Source organism: Thunnus albacares, chromosome 17 (assembly GCF_914725855.1).
Source record: "Thunnus albacares chromosome 17, fThuAlb1.1, whole genome shotgun sequence".
NCBI lineage: Eukaryota > Metazoa > Chordata > Actinopteri > Scombriformes > Scombridae > Thunnus > Thunnus albacares.
Window position 1 is genome coordinate 28,494,617 of NC_058122.1, and position 19,934 is coordinate 28,514,550.

The 19,934-nt window shown below is 38.5% G+C and overlaps 1 protein-coding gene across 1 annotated transcript in view; it reads left to right on the plus strand.

Annotated features, from left to right (window-relative positions):
* doc2a (double C2-like domains, alpha) overlaps positions 1-19,934 on the plus strand; it is a 56,536-nt gene that overhangs the window by 6,181 nt on the left and 30,421 nt on the right. Inside the window, exons 3-6 of the mRNA XM_044332586.1 lie at positions 5,746-5,820; positions 8,245-8,354; positions 13,847-13,973; positions 15,585-15,644. Coding sequence (XP_044188521.1) covers positions 5,746-5,820; positions 8,245-8,354; positions 13,847-13,973; positions 15,585-15,644 — 372 coding nt within the window. The remainder of the gene's footprint in view (positions 1-5,745; positions 5,821-8,244; positions 8,355-13,846; positions 13,974-15,584; positions 15,645-19,934) is intronic.

Here is a 19,934-nt window from a genome sequence, read left to right on the forward strand (position 1 = left end):
TTGATTGGGATAATAACAATAATAATAGTAGTAATAGTAAAGATAAAAAGCTTTATAAAGTGCTGTGTATAGAGAGAGCAGAAAGATACATAATACAACAATATAAATTGATAAAAAAAATAATAAAAAATAATACATCACCCTGATGAAGGCCACAAGCCGAAACGCGTCGCTCAACTAATAAAGTTGTTCTTCATACTACAAGCGTTGCTGGAGTTCTCATCTCTCTAAATCTGCTAATATTCACAAGAAAATGACTTTATACTGGGAACACATTAGCTACTTTAGCTAAACTGTGCTAACAGGGCAGGTATCATAATCAAGTCACATTAAACTTAGTGAAATATTGCGACAATAATCCGAGTCTCAGTGAGTCTCAGAGCTAACTGTCAATCAACGCCCACACAGCAAACATCAAAGCTACTATAAGTCTTCAAATCTTATTAACGGAGCAATAATTTCTAAAATGACCACCAGAGCACTTATTAGAGGACCTGAATTAAGAGATTGAGGCCATAATGACTCGTTGAAAACAATGACTGACTCAGTGTTTCTAGAGAGAAGTTGAGGCTTTGTGAATGGGAGCCAGTTGGAGCAGCTAGCGGCCGTCAGACTCAAGACGTTGAAGCTGCTGATTGGTTGTCGTAGATCAGAAGTGCCGTTCACATATTGATTGACCGCTGTGAGCTCCCATCCCTGACTTTAGCCTCCTCTGATTGGTTAGAAGTGTGAAACTTGCTTAAAAACTGGATTTTGGTGCATTTTTTTCTCATGAATTCTTACACCTAGTTAAAAAAAACAAAAAACATCAGACATATGCATCACATGATTGTGTATTATTGTGAGAGAATAATCATAGTTATTAATAAGGGACACTGTGTCATTTTATTCCACATCATGACATAAGTCATACTGAGAGCATCATGACAGAAATTTAATGAGATGTTTTCTGTCTCTCTCTGCAGCTGGATTTGTGTTTTTTGGAGTTTATAAGTTTTAATAACAGCAGACATACAGAGTGTGAATGTCACAAAGAGAAACAACATGAGAGAAAAGCACACTGATAGGAACAGAACTGAGCTTTAAATTGCTTCATTATCTCTGAGATGGGAGATAATGTGAGCACCTGCTGCCTCTCAGCTTTTCCTCCAGTGTTTTCTTTGTTCGACTACTTGAATGTCGATGATTTCCCTCCTGGCTGCAGACAGAGACGCTGTTTCAAAACCTGAACAAGTGGATTAACTCAGCGCCATCTGCTGTGAAGGAACTTTCTCTGTGAGGATGAAGGACAGATTAGATTCGTTAATATACAAACGGCATTGTATCTGCTGCTGTTACTGAACATATGAAGTGGATGAAAGGCATATTACTACAGATTTTAAAGATGAACATGTGGCAGAAAGATTAGAAAGTAGGTTTAAGGCGACAGTCTGTCTCCACATATCTGGTGAAATTTTCCGATGATACTTCTGTCTCAAGGCTCGGAGTCTGACCATGGTTGTGCCCTCCCTGACCTGAACACTTCCTAGACAATGTTGAGATTGTTGACACATATAAGTATAACACTGAGAGTATTGTGAAGCGTGGCCAACAAAGGATCCACCCATTAGTCTTTTATTGAAAGTATCTTAATGTTTTCTTTTATTTGTTGGTTTGGGGGTCTCTGTCAAGGACAAGAACTGCCTCTATAATATTGTGAAGGTCTGTTCTAAGATAACTGGTATCCGGCAAAGAGACTTGCGTTCTCTGTGGGAGAGGCAGGTGGTCAAAAAAGCACGAGGGAATAGTTTCCCAACCCGACCACATCCTGTCCTCCGACTTCATTTTAATGCCCTCAGGCCGTCGTTTTTACAGCGCCACTTGTGAAGACACATCGTCTCTCAAAATCTTTCATTCCTTCTGCCATCAGGCTGTTAAATCTTGCTAGCAGTATGTGGAATGAATAATATTTCCATACTCATGGAGTTTTATAGTCTTAACTAATCATTCTGGGGCTCATTATTGCTGGGACTAGGATTTAACTTATTTATTATGGATCTATTTATTGTTCTTTATTTACATGTCTGTGAGTACCTGTGTACTGACTGTCTCTGGCATAGATCTGTCTGTTATTTGTTTGTTTGTTTTTTGTTTCTTATGCATGGTCTGGGTACACTGCCAAGCTGAATTGTCCTTTCAGGATAAATAAAGTTGTCTTAGTCTGAGTCACATATGACCAAACATCTCAAACTACTGGAACAAGAGGTGTAAAAGTGAGACTGTTATGTTCATTACTCACAGGAATTCTGAGATTCAGTGCTGATTATATTAACATTATATGCAGGTCAACAAGTAATGGAAGCTTTTTTTTACGTCCACTTACAGCTCATATTCGTCTATGACAAAAAAATTCTCATTTGTGAAACAGTTTGTTGATCATACAGACTCTTCTAGCGAGTTAATAAATGCGACAAACACTTGAAGGCAAAATAAAACTTGGACACATTATTAATAGTGAGCTGCAGCCAGCATACAAACGTGCAGGCAGAATGCAATTTAAATACACATTATATTATAAATGTGTATCTGTCCTCCGTCACATGTGAGATTACATTTTTAGACCAGCCACGTCTAGAAGGTCACAGCACAGTTTTTCTGTTCGCTCAGCCTCATTATAAACCCCCGAGGGGGGAGAAAAAAAATCGCCTCTCTGCCGTCACTGCAAATGTCAAAGCTGTTACGAGAAATTTAGGAGCAATTTTTCATGATAATCTGCAAACTGCTCATGAGGTCAAAAAGATTCAGATTGTTTCATTTGATCCCATCGATTTCAATGAAAAATCATCAACCCTGCGGTCTGTTTTAGTCTTTGTACTACAGTGTTTATATCAGTGAAGAAGACCTGTGAGACAGGAAAAACTCAGGAATCATAAGATCATAAATGGAGTGAGTTCATAGAAGTTTGATTACATAAATAGGTGATTAATCAGAAAACATATATAACACATAGAAAAGTTAATGATACAGTGGTGTGAAGAAGTGTTTGCCCCCTTCCTGATTTCTTATTTTTTTGCATGTTTGTCACACTTAAATGTTTCAGATCAAAAACAAATTTCAAACAAATTTAAATATTAGTCAAAGATAACACAAGTAAACACAAAATGCAGTTTTTAAATGGAGGTTTTTATTATTAAAGGAGAAAAATTTTTAAAAAAGTGTTTGCCCCCCCTGTTAAAACTTAACTTAACTGTGGTTTATCACACCTGAGTTAAATTTCTCTAGCCACACCCAGGCCTGATTACTGCCACACCTGTTCTCAATCAAGAAACCACTTAAATAGGACCTGCCTGACAAAGTGGACCAAAAGATCCTCAAAAGCTAAAACATCATGCCCTGATCCCAAAGAAATTCAGGAACAAATGAGAAAGAAAGTAATTGAGATCTATCAGTCTGGAAAAGGTTATAAAGCCATTTCTAAAGCTTTGGGACTCCAGTGAACCACAGTGAGAGCCATTATCCACAAATGGTGAAAACATGGAACAGTGGTGAACCTTCCCAGGAGTGGCCGGCCGACCGAAATTACCCCAAAAGGTTACAAAAGACCCCACAACAACATCCAAAGAACTACTTGCCTCAGTTAAGGTCAGTGTTCATGACTCCACCATAAGAAAGAGACTGGGCAAAAATGGCCTGCATGGCAGAGTTCAAAGACGAAAACCACTGCTGAGCAAAAAGAACATTAAGACTTGTCTCATTTTTGCCAGAAAACATCTTGATGATCCCCAAGACTTTTGGGAAAATACTCTGTGGGCTGACGAGACAAAAGTTGAACTTTTTGGAAGGTGTGTGTCCCATTACATCTGGCGTAACAGTAACACCGCATTTCAGAAAAAGAATATCATACCAACAGTAAAATATGGTGGTGGTAGTGTGATGGTCTGGGGCTGTTCTGCTGCTTCAGGACCTGGAAGACTTGTTATGATAAATGGAGCCATGAATTCTGCTGTCTACCAAAAAATCCTGAAGGAGAATGTCCGGCCATCTGTTCGTGACCTCAAGCTGAAGCGAACTTGGATTCTGCAGCAGGACAATGATCCAAAACACACCAGCAAGTCTACCTCTGAATGGCTGAAGGAAAAACAAAATGAAGACTTTGGAGCAGCCTAGTCAAAGTCCTGACCTGAATCCTATTGAGATGCTGTGGCATGACCTTAAAAAGGCGGTTCAATCTCGAAAACCCTCCAATGTGGCTGAATTACAACAATTCTGCAAAGATGAGTGGGCCTGAATTCCTCCCCAGTGTTGTAAAAGACTAATTGCAAGTTATCGCAAACGCTTGATTGCAGTTGTTGCTGCTAAGGGAGGCCCAACCAGTTATTAGGTTTAAGGGGCAATCACTTTTTCACACCACTGTATATAAATGCTGACCATGACTGTATAAATTTTTTTTTTTCTATTACACAAGTTAAAAAAAGGTTGTTTTAGCTGATTTAGTGTCTACGTGCGAACCATCGTCACTGGTTACATAATTACGTCTTTGAGTTATGAACCTATGACCTTCAGAGGAAGATGTAAAACTTTGCTTTTTTTTTTTTTTTTTTTTTTTTTTTTTTTGCAAAAAAGTTAGATTAAACAGGAAAAATACAAATTCGTTTTGTGCTTTGTTTGTTCTTCATTGGTTTGTTTGTTTTTTTTTTTTGTACATTGATTTTTAGCAACTTTGGTCTGACTGAAATATCTCAACAACTATTAGACGGATTGTTATGAAAATTTGGTTCCAACATTCATTATTTAGGGTGATTATCTGACTTTGACTCTAGCGCCACCATGAGGTTGACATCTTTGGCTTTGACTCACACATTCATGTTCCCCTCAGGATGAATTCTTGCTCTATAATCTGGTCAAAGTTTCATTTTGTCCAATACTTTGATTTATGACCAAATACCTGTAAAACTAATGACATTCCCATCAGCCTCAGCTGATTCTTGCCCAACTCTCTTGCCTACAAAATATGTTTAATACTCAATACTACTTTAAATTCCAGAATATATGAATATATTAGTCTAGTAATTTACAAAAAAGTACTTTACATTTCAAAAGTTTTCCTACTGGACACATGAAAAAACCACTCTCAGTGTTTGTGCACTGGAGGCTTCAAGTTTCCACATCACACTTGTGTAAGTTGCATACTGGACCACGATTGGCTTCAAACTAGTTGTGATGTCACAAATTGTGTGCATAGTCCCGCTCCTTAAAGTGATATTTTCAGTGAGCTCAGAGAAACTTTCCTCGTTCAGCAGATGAATGTGAAAACAAACTCTGCACAGAGAAGCTCAAACATTCAACTGAAGTAATAAAAAGAAAAACATGTTTCTGAGTGGAGGGGGACTTTAAGTTTTTCTGAATTTTGCAGGAAAAAAGTCGACTAAGATTTGTGAATCGTCCCATTGCTTGAAAAAACTGTCAATTTTATTTTTTGGGTCCTATCGTGCAGCCTTAGCTTAACAACATACTGCCAGTGAATACAAGCCAGGTAGCAATTATGTGTCCTCTCAAAACATAAAAGCAAATAGTAATATTATTTATCTAGACCTGACCCAATAACTGAATCATTTTCACAGCAGACATGTCATTAAGTTGTGACAGTGAACCAGCAAACATAAAACCAGGACCTTAAGTGAAAGTCATTATTTACACCTGTGCTGTTGCTGTTACAGTGTGACCCGTCTGCTGTGTGAGTGAACTATTGCTTTTCTTTCTCTGCAGGGTCTGAAGCCCATGGACTTCAACGGTTTAGCCGACCCATATGTCAAACTGCACCTGCTGCCTGGAGCCTGTAAGGTGAGATATGACCAGTTCACACTGAAACACACTTTCACCCGCAAGGATTTAATTAAACCAGAGGACGCTTTATTGATTAATCTGCAAGTTATTTTCTTGATTAATCAATGAAATGTCAGAAAATAGTGAAAAATGCCTGTCCTAGAGTTTCATGGACACATCTTCAAATGTCTTGTTTTGTCAGATCAACAGTCCAAAACCCAAAGATACTTAGTTTACTATCATGTGTGACACAGAAAAGCTTCCATTTCAACATTTGAGAAACTAAAGCCAGCAACTTTTGGGCATTTTTTCTTTGAACAAGACTAGGTCAAAACCTTGTATAAGGCGGGACTGTTTATGGTCAATGTGTGAAATTGTGGCCAGTGTGTTACAGGGATAGTCTGTGGTTGTGTCTATAATGTGAATTCCTGGATATTAAATGTTCATCTGCAATTTTCTGTAGTGGTCGCAGTAATATTTGTTGTTAAAGTGAACTGAATTGGCATCACATGACATGGTTAAGCTATGTTTGAGTCAAAAAGGTTATAAATGCAGCTGCAAGACTAATACTTTCCACTCATATCTTGGTATGTTTGATTTGAAAGAGAATTGATTATAACTATTCTAATTATCTGTTAACTCCTCCTGCTCTTTGATCTGTTTCTATCTGTGGATGTCTGTAAACATATGGTCTCATCCATATGTTTACATAGGATTAGCATGCTAGGCTAACAGTCTGTCAGCTGTGACTTTATATCCGCATGGTGACGTCTTTCAGAGCACACAAACACCATAAACGCACCTGTCACCTGCCCAGCACGGTGCTGAAAACCGGAAACACTGCGGCTACACCTTATCTTCATACAGTCTGTGGGCTACACACAGTTCGGCATGGCTAACTTGCTGCTAGTAGCCGTGCAGGCTGGATCCGTCACGTCTCTTTGTATCTGTGGGTTGGTACTGCTTTGGTCACTTGGTCGGTAAATGTGGACTGCGCTCACTCTCAGTCCCGCTGAGAGTGATCTGAGCTCGGGGCTCCGCTGTAAATGACCCCTGAGGAGGTAATAGAAACGCACCAATTCATTGTGAAAGAGCAATGGCCAATGGGGAAACTCCAACACTGGTCCAGCCAACCAATGGCGTAACTTCTTCCCTCAGTAAGTGACGGTCAGACTTTTTACTAAATTACTAAAAGGATTATTTGATTAATCAAAATAGTTACTGATTAATTTTTCTGTTGTTGCAGCAAAATGTATTTATTTAGCACTACAAACACCTAAACCCTAGGTTTATAATCACAATATGATAACAATATAGACACAGAAATGTGCAGAATATGTCCCCTTTAAGCCACATGCTTCATGTACATCATCATTTATTCAATAAGTCTGTTTCCATTAAACATGTTGCGCAAATGCACAAATAAACATAACAGGTGGATGGAAATGCACCCAATAGCAACAAAATATCATGACATGATGCCATGCCATTATGCAGCAATGCACAACTAAACAACTACTGATTATAACCATATTTAGAGAGGTGCAGTCAGGCAGACCAACAATTAGCAATAAGACATTGATAAAATATAACAATCATTTATTAACTAAGCACAAATTAAAGGGGACCTCTTATGTGTTTTCTGGTTTTCTGTTATTTGTATCGTGTTCTGATGTCAGATGTTAAACATGCGTTAAACATGCAACACAGCTGCAAAAGGTGAACGTATGTAAAAATGCTGCCTGCAAGTCAAAAGTCAGGGCTTCAACCTTCCTGACAAGCTGATGTCAGCTCGTCACACATGCTCTTAAACGGTCTTCCATTCAGTAGCCTTGGTTGCTAAGGTTGTTGCTAAGGTTTTTCCATGTGTTGTGTGCATCGTCCACTTGCATATTACGGATTATATTGCGGCTCAAATATGTGCAGATATATTTGAGAAGTTGACATTTTGAGTAAAGAAGGAGGAAAAAGTAGTGAAATATTACAACTATAGCTTGTTTTATGATTTGTTTACGTCGCCTTCTGAGTGACCAGAGGTTGGCTGTGACACAGTTTCCTGAAGCTGACCAATCAGAACAGACTGGGCTCATCAGGAGGCGGGGCCTTAAAGAGACAGGAGCTAAAACGGCCTGTTTCAGACAGAGGCTGAACTGAGGGGCTGCATAAAGGACCAGTAGAAGATAAATAAGGAAACTGGAAATCACTCAAAGATATTCCAGTATATAAACCTGGAAATATGCAGATTAGGTCCCCTTTAAGTCAGAAATTCAACCTACAAGTTAAATTAAATTTAATCATAAATTGAATTTGGATGTGGTTGAATTGTTTTCTTCAAAACATAAAGAGGGAGAGAGAGAAACGGCAGTGTGGAGCTGCAGAGTGTGAAATGTCAAACTAAAATCAATATTTATCTTTCTGTCTTTCTGTCTCTTTGTCCTTCAGGCCAATAAGCTGAAAACGAAGACAATTCGTAACTCTCTGAATCCAGTGTGGAATGAAACGCTCACTTACATCGGGATCACAGAGGAAGACATGCACAGGAGGACGCTCAGGTGTGTGTGTGTCTGTGTGTGTGTGTCTGTGTGTGTGTGGCTGGTTTCATCAGATCTCATTTCAGACTGATTACACTTACAGCCATTAATCAAGCGCAGGGACATCTTGACATTCAGATACGAAGCTCAGTTGTCATCTTTTATTAATTTAACTGTCAGCGCAGAAAATCACCGAGCTCTCACAGAGAACGGAGGAGCAAGATTCATGAAGTGAAATGATGTTTTCACTGTTTTCCTCTTTTGTTCTGCGTCATAAACATCCCCAACAAACAGCCATCAGGTTGGATTGAGGTGCAGCGTAATCAGAGGTGTCATGTGTAGACGTGTGCTCTGATTTCAGTGAAACCTGCTTTGGTTTTCTACAGACTGAAGGTTTTAAAAGGAGCTCAGTGCATGTCGATGTATTTTCCGCCCTTTTAATGATGAATCAATGTTTTCTACCATTGAAAGCACACAGTGTAGGGGGTTACTAGAGGGCTGCATCCATAATCAAAAGAAGTGTGAAATAACAGAGCGGAAAGGCTTTAATTATCGAGCGCAGGAGCGAATGTTTAATCTCAGTTAAATGTGGAGCAAAGCCACCGTGTAATTGTGAACGAACCTCTAAGGGAAATGTAAAAAAAAAGAAAGTATGCGTGTCATTTTTCTGAAAACACATGACGGATATTAATCAGTGACAAATCCTTCTCAAGTCACTCCCTCATGAATCCAGACTCTGGACTCTCAGAGTTACTCTTTAAAGGGATCTTTCACCCAAAAATATTTGATTGTTTGGTTAACCATTTAAGAAAAATAAACCCCTTTCTCCCTTAAATGTTTTTGGTAACACTTTTTGTTGTTTACAGTGTAGATTTGTTGCATGACTAAAAGTTACAGAGAAACAGACCTGAACATGGTCGGCGTTGGAGGATGTGTGGTAACATGTCTGCTGGTCATTTACATAGTTTTTAGTTTGTTCTAAAATGTCTTCTTATTGGTTGATTTCAATCAGAAGAGACAAGTGAATGAAGCAAAAAGAATTGTTTATAACACAGATGATATTGATGATTAAGTCTTGTCAAAAGTCTTTTGGTGTTTAGACTCTACAGGGAGATTTTGAATTGAGGGACATCAGTCCTGAGCAGCCGCAAGATAAATCCCCCCCCATTGAGTCCAGACGCTGCTGGTGGTGGCTGATGACCTCTGCTGAGACGGATGAAGTGATGCACTGATGAATCTGTGAAGACTGGATGACGACGGGGAGGTGGTGGGGCGCGCATAACGCAGCATGAAAGCACTAAAGGCAGAGAGGGAGAAAACATATTTAAAAAGACAGCTGCGAGACGATAGGCTGACAATGAAGGTGTGTCACTGTGCTATTGGTTAGAAGTGACCAGCTAACGTCTCAAGAGCCCAGGCGATGACAGCAAGGAAATGATGAGTAAACATGCGTTTGGGACGGGATGACAGATGGTTTGAGAAATAAAACTACAGACTTGAGCAAAAGATAAAGAAACTTTAACTAAAGCTCCAATAATGAGCTCAGAGATTTTGAGTTTAGTGTTATTTACTTGGGGAATGTGCCAACAAAAGCATGACAGGTATTTATTACAAACATAACTAGCAGTGAGTAAAAAAGTTATAACCAGGAAATAGCTGAACGAAGAGTCGCCAACAATCTCCGAATGTACAGGAATAGTTCAGGAAATCTATGTTATGGAACAAATGACTGTCTCTCTGAGACATGCCTCTGAAAAATGTAAAAAAAAAAAAGTCAAAAAACTGAAGATACAATCCCAAAACCACAGTCAAACATCATGTTTTGACTGAAGTTATGAGACGCTGTATGTCCAGTGTAGCCACCAGAAAGAACCATTACGTTATGTACCCAGTGTAGCTAAGAGAGTTGAAACCATGATCAGCATTCATGTGATTGGCAACCTCGAAGAACCAAAAAATCCAGAACAGGGCCCTGCACTATAAAATAAATAGATAAACAGAAAAGAAAAAGTTACAGATGAGAGGAAAAAACATCTTTAATTATGTCAAAAAATACAATAAAAACAGCCGATGTCTCACTAAAAACACCCGGTTTTCTCACCAGAAAAACGGCTGCAAATGTCCTGACGTCTCGCTAAAAACATCCGCTTTTGTCAGTTGAAACGAGAAGCGGACATTGGTTCGAGGTGGTTTTGAACCGTCTTCTCTGCTGATTTCCAACTTAAAATCCAGAAACTTACTAACCATCCACCAGCCTGGCCTCCTCCTAATGGGAAAGATCAACTCATATAGATCGTATGTAAACTACGAGATGATACGTTCTGTAGAAATGTTAATATGCTACGAACACGTGTTGAAACGTAGATATTCAACGTTTCTGTGGTTTGCAGAAATGTAAACTGCCAATTTGTGGGTCTTGAGTTTGTCGGGAACGATATCATGTTGAACATTTGCTGAAGGTTTGAGCAACATGACTAAACATTTAGCACCTTCCTATGATCAGTTATGTTTCCTCCATGAACAGATTAGTGGAAGCTAACTAATTAGTAGTATATAGATGTATTTTGGAGGCAACAGCGCTGCCCTGTGTTGAGCTTCATCACTTCTTCACACTTTCGTGCCAACATCCAGGTTCCAGAGTCCTCTGAGATTTGACTCTTTCACTCTTCTTCAGCTTTAAAACAAGGGTGAGAAAAACATTCAATGTGAGGATATTTATGGACATTTTCTCTTGGTTGTTGTTGTTTTCTTCAAATGGCTGTTTGAGGGTTCAAACGTGGTTTCAGGGTTACGTTACAGCTGGATTTAGGGTTGCGGGGGCAGTCTGGATGAATACATAACGTCAGGATAGAACGTTCTGGATTGCAGCTCTGCAGGCTGCTGCTCTTTGAACAGCTGCAAATCTCTTTCTGATTCAGTTCATAAATAATAAAAATACACTCTGGATGGAGGTCACTGACTCAGTGGATGCCTATACACACACACACACACACACACACTCCCTCTTCACTGTACTTTATACTTTATAAATATCTTTTCTGTAAAATTCATTTAGTCAAAATATATTCAAGATATTTTTGGTGACTCTGTCGCCTCTGTTATTTCTGTGTATTTCACTCTCATCTCTCAACCTTTAGCTTTACCTCCACATTTAATATGCTGTTTGTATTTGCTTTAATCCGGAGCTCCTGACTGTTTTGTCACTGGTTTAATACGTCTGTTTCTGCTGAAGCACATCACTGTTATTGGCTCTACAAACAGAACGGAGCTGCTTCCCCTTCGGTCTGATTTGGTTTATTGAAAAAGAGAAAAAAAAAAAGGATTTTTGTGTTTGAATTTGGCGGTGTGGTGTGAAGGATGTGTGTTCACCCGTCTCTGTTGTTTAATTTTTTTCTTGCTGATCAAGCCGACAAACTCAAGTCGACATCAGGGGACGAGTGAAGCAAAGTCTGCCTCAAACTCACCGGATAGAAGCTGGAATGGACCAGACACACATAACCGTAACCCTTTTACACATGTGACAGTCCTCACTGACATAATCTATTCACATCCTCCTGCTACATGACGCACATTTCCTAATTTAGACATCACTCCCAGAGTTGGGGGTGTTCCCCAGAGATAAAGCTGAACTACTGACACACGCTTCATGAACACTTATTGTAACACTTTAATTTTCTAAAATTAAACGTATAATATATAATTATTCCACATTAAAATGTGTAAAAACAACTAGACCTATGTTATATATGTTGTTGAGTTGTGTACTTACATTATCCCAAATGTTTCCAACAATGTTCAAACTCAGAGAAATCTGTAATTTAATCAAAGTAACGGACCGTTTCATTTGGTCGCCTGTCGATGGCGTCATACCTCCTCTACCAAAGAGTAAACATGCACCAGATGCATACGGCGGCGCTGTGTTTGTCCGCTACAATGGCGTCTACCAAAGAGTAACTTACACACATACAAGATAATACATCGGCGTTGTGGTTGTTCCACACAAACTGTTATACTATATCTTTTAGCCGGAAGAAGGATTTTAGTCATTGGACGTCTGGATCTTAAGTTATCAGAGAAATAAACTGGACAAACGTTAGCAGCAGCTCGGCTAACAGCCCCTCCAGGAAGTCCGGTGGTCACCGAACATCGTCGGAGAAATATTGATTTTTTTTAAAAAAATTTTTTTACGTGAAACAGCTTTAATTAGTATTTTAACAATTTTAATCTGCGTGTACGTTTGTTTCTGGAGAGGAGGAGACCTCTGCGGATAATTCGGCTCCCGAGAAAGACCTGTTATTGTTTTGATTTAGAGACCCATAGCGGCTGAAATTACATATTGTGCATTTAAAAGCGTAATAAAAACAAAAACAGGATTTTTAAACCTCTTTCCACTTTTATTCAAATACAAATACAAATACTGGGCCCTCTGCACATCCCTACTATATACTGAGGCACTGAACAGAGTTTATTTGTAACATCAGAATATGACCACGGTTGTAACATTCACTTTCAAAAGTATCCTCACTTTGCAAAATTTCTACCCTTCTGAAAATGTCACCACTTTCCAAAACTGACCTCACTTTCCAAATATAACTTGTTGTCCAAAAAAATGATCTCACTTTACAAAGATTTCCTCACTTACCACAAACGTTCACTCTCTCCGCCACCTTCTAAAAACACTTTTCAGAATGTTCTCACCTTCCAAAAATCTTCCCACTTCCCCCACAAAAAATGTCCTCAAGCTGTCTAAGACCCAAAACGGTCGTCTCAAAGATAGAAATACAAGAATAAGAACAGTTTCCTAACAGCTTGTTTTCTTAAACTCCAACTGCCCAGTTAAACACAAGCATCTTCCTCTGCTTCTCTCACCAGACCTCACTAAAAAAACTAAAGAAAAACCCCTCCGTACATATGATTACAAGATGAACAGACATTTAGTTTTATAACTGGCAGCTTCTACAGTTTGATCACTTTGACCTTTTTTCTATGCTGCGGTGAGAGCTGCAGCAGGAGGAAGAGGAGGATTTCCTTCATCTCCTGTTACTGCTGATGTTTTCAAGCCATGAGGAAAAAACCTGAGGTGGAGACCGCAGAAGTCCAGAAGAAGAGCAATCAGAGCGTTGTCCTCATTATCTCCTGCTGCTGTTTGTGTTGAAGTCAGATATCCACATTCAAAGAAATGCAAATGTGGCTTCTCAGTGGGAACTGACTGGGAATAAATTGAATTTTTAGAACAAAATATCACTCTGATTTTTGTTTTTTACTGTTCAAAACAGATTCAGAAAGAAAAAAAAAAAAGCACACGTCCGATGAGCCACAATAATCTTTTCAGGAATCACGTGTCCAATTAATTTTACTTTATCATGTCTGAAAAACCACACACACACGTCTCAGTGAAATATTCTTTACTCATCAATTCTCAGTTACAAAAGAGATATATATTGAATCCCTATCCTGCAGCTCTTCCTCCCTGAACTCTCACCTGTTACCTGTTCACTGTTTCCTCTCCTCAGGCTGAGTGTGTGTGACGAGGACAAGTTGACTCATAATGAGTTAATCGGCGAGTCCAAAGTGCCTCTGAAGCGTGTGAAACCCGACCAGACGAAACATTTCCACACCTGCCTGGAGCATCGGCTGCCGGTAACACACTCACACACACACTCACACACACACACACTACTGTTTATCTATGGATATAGCATTACCTGTTTAGTTAAACTGAACAAATATTTACCTAAAAATGGTAAAAAAAAAAAAAAAAAAAAAAAGGTAATGATTATGTAACTGACAAAAGCGCCACACTGTGAAAAGTACTACACTCACCAGCCACTTCATTAGGAACACCTGTGCAATCTAATACAATCTAATACAACAGACACAAATTCTACATTTGTTTTTTTAGTTTTTTTGTTGACATTGTCAGAAAGGTGATAATTCTACTTTATGTTTATTATTGAGGTGGTATTGTGTGGTGCTGGTGTACTGAGGTGCATTATATTGAAAAGTGTTCCTAATATTTTGCCCTCCTCATGTATGTTAATCAAATGGACAGAATATTAGGAACACCATTATACACTCATTATTAATGTTGTTAGTTAATCTCATTAATAATGTTACAAAACTCATAGTTACACATCATTGGTAATGTTATTAGTAATCCTTGTTATTAATGTTACTAGTTACACCATATAATTGATATTAATTATGGTTATTATTAGTTGCTAAAACAACTTAAAGGTATAATATGTAATTATTCCACATTAAAATGTCTAAAAACAACTAGACCTATGTTATATATGTTGTTGAGTTGTGTACTTACATTATCCCAAATGTTTCCAACAAGTTTCAAACCCAGAGAAATCTGTAATTTAATCAAAGTAACGGACCGTTTCATTTGGTCGCCTGTCGATGACGTCATACCTCCTCTACCAAAGAGTAAACACGCACCAGATGCATACGGCGGCGCTGTGTTTGTCCGCTACAATGGCGTCTACCAAAGAGTAACTTACACACATACAAGATAATACATCGATGTTGTGGTTGTTCCACACAAACTGTTATAAATGGACTTTTATTCAGTTTTAAGCCACATTTTCATGATAAATTTAGGTGGTTTTTAACTTTATCTTTTAGCCGGAAGGATTTTAGTCATTGGACGTCTGGATCTTAAATTATCAGAGAAATAAACTGGACAAACGTTAGCAGCAGCTCGGCTAACAGCCCCTCCAGGAAGTCCGGTGGTCACTTAACATCGTCAGGTTTATTCAGTGTTTTTACCTGTAATCTCCGGGTCTGTTTGTTCTGGAGAGGAGGAGACCTTTGCGGGTAATTCGCTGAATTCCCGGTAAAAACATCCTGAATGATGAACACTGGAGTAATCTTATCCCGGTGAAGCTGGTTATTTAACAATGAAGACAACAACTCCCATGATCCCTTGCTACTTCACACCATCATCACACTCTGTCTTTTGTTATTGTTTTGAATGAGACCCCTAGTGGCTGAAATTACATATTGTGCGTTTAAGATTTAAAACAAAAGAATTTTACATCTGAAAACAACAACATCAGTGAAACCCTGAATTCTGTTTATGCAGCTCAGTCGGGTTTCAAACACACCTTCACGCCTCAGAGTGGAAATAACAGTTTCTGCAGCAGTTTGGTGCTTTGAACAAAAAGCTCAGCGCACAAAAAAAAAACAGGAGAGAATCTTCCTCACTGTCTCCGTCTGTTTTCTTCTGTCTCTCTCATCCAGCTGCCGTCTCCTACAGCCATGGGTGAAGCTCTACGAGGAATCTCCTGCTACTTGAGAGAGGTTAGAGAACGTCTACATATCTGTCCGTTATGTCACCTTCACAGTCAACACTGATCAGCTTGATGCGGTCATGGGGTCTAAAATCAATAGGTTTCTACCTCATGAGAGTTGACAGTTCAGCTGTGGTCACATGACCCTCCAGCTCCTTGGTGGTAATATTAAAGCCTCTATATGGATTTATGAGTACGAGAACTTGGGTTGAGGTTTGAAAACCACTGTATCGACTACCAAGAGAGAATATGTCTGTTTATTGAAATGCTACTTCCTGACTTTCTCCGACTGGCTGAATTTATAAAATATTTTTGAGTCTCTGCACTGCAGAACTAAATATGAATGAAGGATGAAAATATTATATAGACACAATGAGCTGATGACATTTGAGGCCCTGGAAATAAGTGTCCGTTTACTTGTGTAAATGAATCTATTTATCTGCTTAATACAATTTATATTGGTGTTGTTATACTGTTTGTAGGAATCTGTTCTTCTCAGTGGATTTTAAATATACATTTTGTAACAGGAAAGCTCAAGTGTACCACATGACATGAAGGAATTATGTGTGGGTTCAGTTTATCCCGTCAGTCAGTATAAACAGACTTTCAACTAACAGCTAAATGGAATACAGCCAACATGAATTATAACTAGTTACTATTGTAGATTAGGGGTGTGCCTGAATACAAATACATTATTTGGCAAAGCACAAATAGTGGGTTTTATACGAATATTTGTTTCATACAAATATTTTAAAAATGATTTGTTGGGGGTGTTCCCCAGAGATAAAGCTGAGCTACTGACACAAGCAAAGTGTTCTTAAAGACTCTCTATAACCTGTTGTTCCTCTTCTCCTCTCCACAAAGTTAGGTTGTAAAAAATAGGCAATAAATGAAAAGTGCAAAGCAATAATCAACTTTGAGATTCCTCCCTACATGTTACAGGCTGTGCTGTCTGTGTGTTATGGGTGTATCAATAGGTAGAGGTCTGTCTGTAATGAGGTGATGAATAAAGTCTTAGCTCAGTAGTCAGCGCAGTCGTCTATGATCTGGAGACTCCAGTTCAAGACCCGGTGTGGGGACCTCCTTCGTAAGGTAGTTTATTCATGAACATTCTAAAACTTTAATTTTAAAAAATTAAAAGTGTCATAAAAACAAAAACATTTTTAAACCTCTTTCCACTTTTATTCAAGTACAAATACAAATACTTTTGCTGCCTCAACAAATACAGATACAAATACAAATACTGGACTCTCTGCACATCCCTACTGCAGACTATCAGTGTTTTACCTCGTTATTGCTGTTATTAGTCACACCTCGTTATTAATGTTAGAGACATCTGATTATTTAAATTCAAAAATTATTTTAGTCTTGGTTCATAGTTACACAAACAATTTACTCCCAACAAAACATTACAGAGGAAAACAATATAACATAGCATTAAGGATATTTTACTAGTTACATCTTATAATATATAATAATTAATGTTTCCAGCTACACCTTCATATTAATGTTATTTTCCTCAGTTGTTACCTGTTACTACCAACATCCTGTTAATGATGTTATTGACATGATTAGTTACATCTCTTCATGAATATTACTCGTCATACCTCATTATTAATGTTACTAGTTACACTTTATTACAATATTAATGCTATTAGAAACACCTTATTTCTAATGTTATTAGCTACAACTCACTAATAGTAGTTAAACAATTATTGTTCTTAGTTGCACCTCGTTGTTAATGATACTAATTGTTTGTGCTTGAAGTCAAAATGTTCACTGTGACATTTTGAACAGTATGTGAAACCTCTGCTGACAGAACTGAAATCGACTTGTTACACCTCTAATGAGAGCTGTTGTCAAGGGAAAAAAATCTCCCTGATGAGTTCATAAATGAAGAGAAGCTGATTGAGACTCTGAGACGGAGTCAGAAAGGATTATGCCTGATTGGTGCGACCGAGAGGTTGCAGGAAGTGATATTTTAATTGGCTTCTGTTTGTTGTTTTTCTACATATATTTATTTTTTCATCCATTGCTACTGCTCACTCAGTAAACTGGTTGAATTATCTGAATCTCACTCTGACCACTTTGTCTACATTAATTAGAATCAAAAGAGGAAGAGGAAGTATAATCTGCATGTTGAAGAGCAGAGAACAGGAGGATGAAACCTCTTCAGTTTTAAGTGACATTTGATGAGAAGTCGACTTCAAATATCTCTGGACCACATCCTGAGATGTTGAAACCCGTAAGAGTGAGTTAAGTGGCTCTTGTGATTTACTTGTAGCAGCATCGTATCCTTAGAGGAGGTCAGGGGTGGAGCAACGATTTTTAAAATGTGGGGGCTCTGGCGGTGGGACATGACCACTGCAACCCCCCCTGCATTCGGCTCCTGTTCCAGTCGCCACAACATGCCAAATCAAAATGAATGCCAAGCATTTCTACACTTTCATCACCACCATATGCAAATAATATTGAGTTCAAAATGTACATTGTAGCACCACGTCCTTCATCTCAAGATAGGCCGCTATATTCACCAGCATTCACATGACTTTAGACTTTTAAGTGTTGGATCACTTATATGAACAAACCTCACAGAAAAACGTCAGAGAGGTTTAGGAGAAGAATATGAAAGAAATGTACGGATGGATTTGAGAAATTGACATTTGGAGTAAAGAAGGAGAAAAAGAAGTGAAATCCTGCTACTATAGTTTGTTTACGTAGCCTCTGGAGCCGGAGGAAGCTTCCTGAAGCTGACCAATCAGAACAGAGTGGGCTCATCAGGAGGCGGGGCCTTAAAGAGACAGGAGCTAAAACAGCCTGTTTCAGACAGAGGCTGAACTGAGGGGCTGCATGAAGGACCAGTAGAAGATAAATAAGGAGTTTTTAACTGGAAATCATGCAAAGATATTCCAGTAGAGCCCCAGAATATAAATATAGAGCTGGAAATGTGCAGAATATGTGTTCTTTAAAATAGAAACAAGTGGAAAACATTCAACTCATGCTAAATAAAATAGATTATATTCATTATACCCTTTAACACCCAAAAAACACATTGTCATTTATGTCTGTCTGGATCTGCTTTCAACATATTTTGGCTTATTTTCTGTCAAACAATCTGAAAAATCAGAAGCAGGATTCAACAAGAACTCTGGTCAAGTTCATTTACTTCTAGATCACATTTCAAAACAACAAATATTCAACTAGAACGCTTCACAAAGACTGTGAAATACAATCAAATAAAAACACAGACACCATTATGAAGATAATTAAACAAATTAATGAAAGTGCAGAATTAAAAAAACACAACAGCATTACATTGGGAACAAATAAACCATAAAAAACTCTAATTGAGGGGCAAAATGTCAATAAGAACCAACATTAAAAAAAAAACTAAGTTAAAGCTGAACTTGCGTTTCGTTTCTTGTCTCTGGCAACAGTAACAGTCGACCAAAAACTCCCAGACAAGAAAAAAGAGTCACCATCACTGCTGTGGCTGCGGAGCTTTTTTCAGATAAAAGAAACTGACTCCATCAAATGTTACAGCGGGGTCGAAGTGCATGAATTTGGACAAGAGCGGGAGGAGAGAAACCTCCGGATAAATGAGAGATAACTCATCAGAAGAGCAGTGAGTGACAGCCAGAACAGAAAGAGAGTCTGTGAATGGAGATGGAACGACAGATGATGGCTCACCCCGGAGGAGTCGAGAAAGTCTGGAGGGAACAGAAAATGACACAAGCTGAATAGTTTGGAGATAAGTAAACAATTTGAACAGAAACTTGTCTCTCCTGCTGGGAACACGGTTCAGTCCTTGGATATAAACTCATGTCACGCACAGCAGCTGCAGCTGCTTCAAACTTTTAGGTCTCTATTTTAAAGGCTTGTGGAGATCTTAAAGATACTGTGAGTCAGGCTGAAGAACAGAGACATTGAGAAGCCTTAAAAAACATTTGATTTTGGATTTGAATGTTTCAAGTCAAGTCAGTTTTATTTATATAGCTCCAAATCACAACAGAAGTTATCTCAGGGCACTTTTAGAGCAGGTCGGCGACAGCAGCAAGGAAAAACTCCCCTTTAATGGGGAGAAACCTGAAGCTTGATAACACTTCAGTAAATTGGTGCAATAAGAAGACATTACGTCTGAGGTTTAAGGTCAAAGGGGGGAAAAGTAGGGAAAGAATCTAAGATAACAGAAATAAACTTTTGGGCAAAAAGTCACAAGAAAAACTGTATTTGCTCAAGTAAAAGTCACAAATATTTCTGTAAATGTGCTGTAATATTTCGAGAACAAAGTCAAAATATA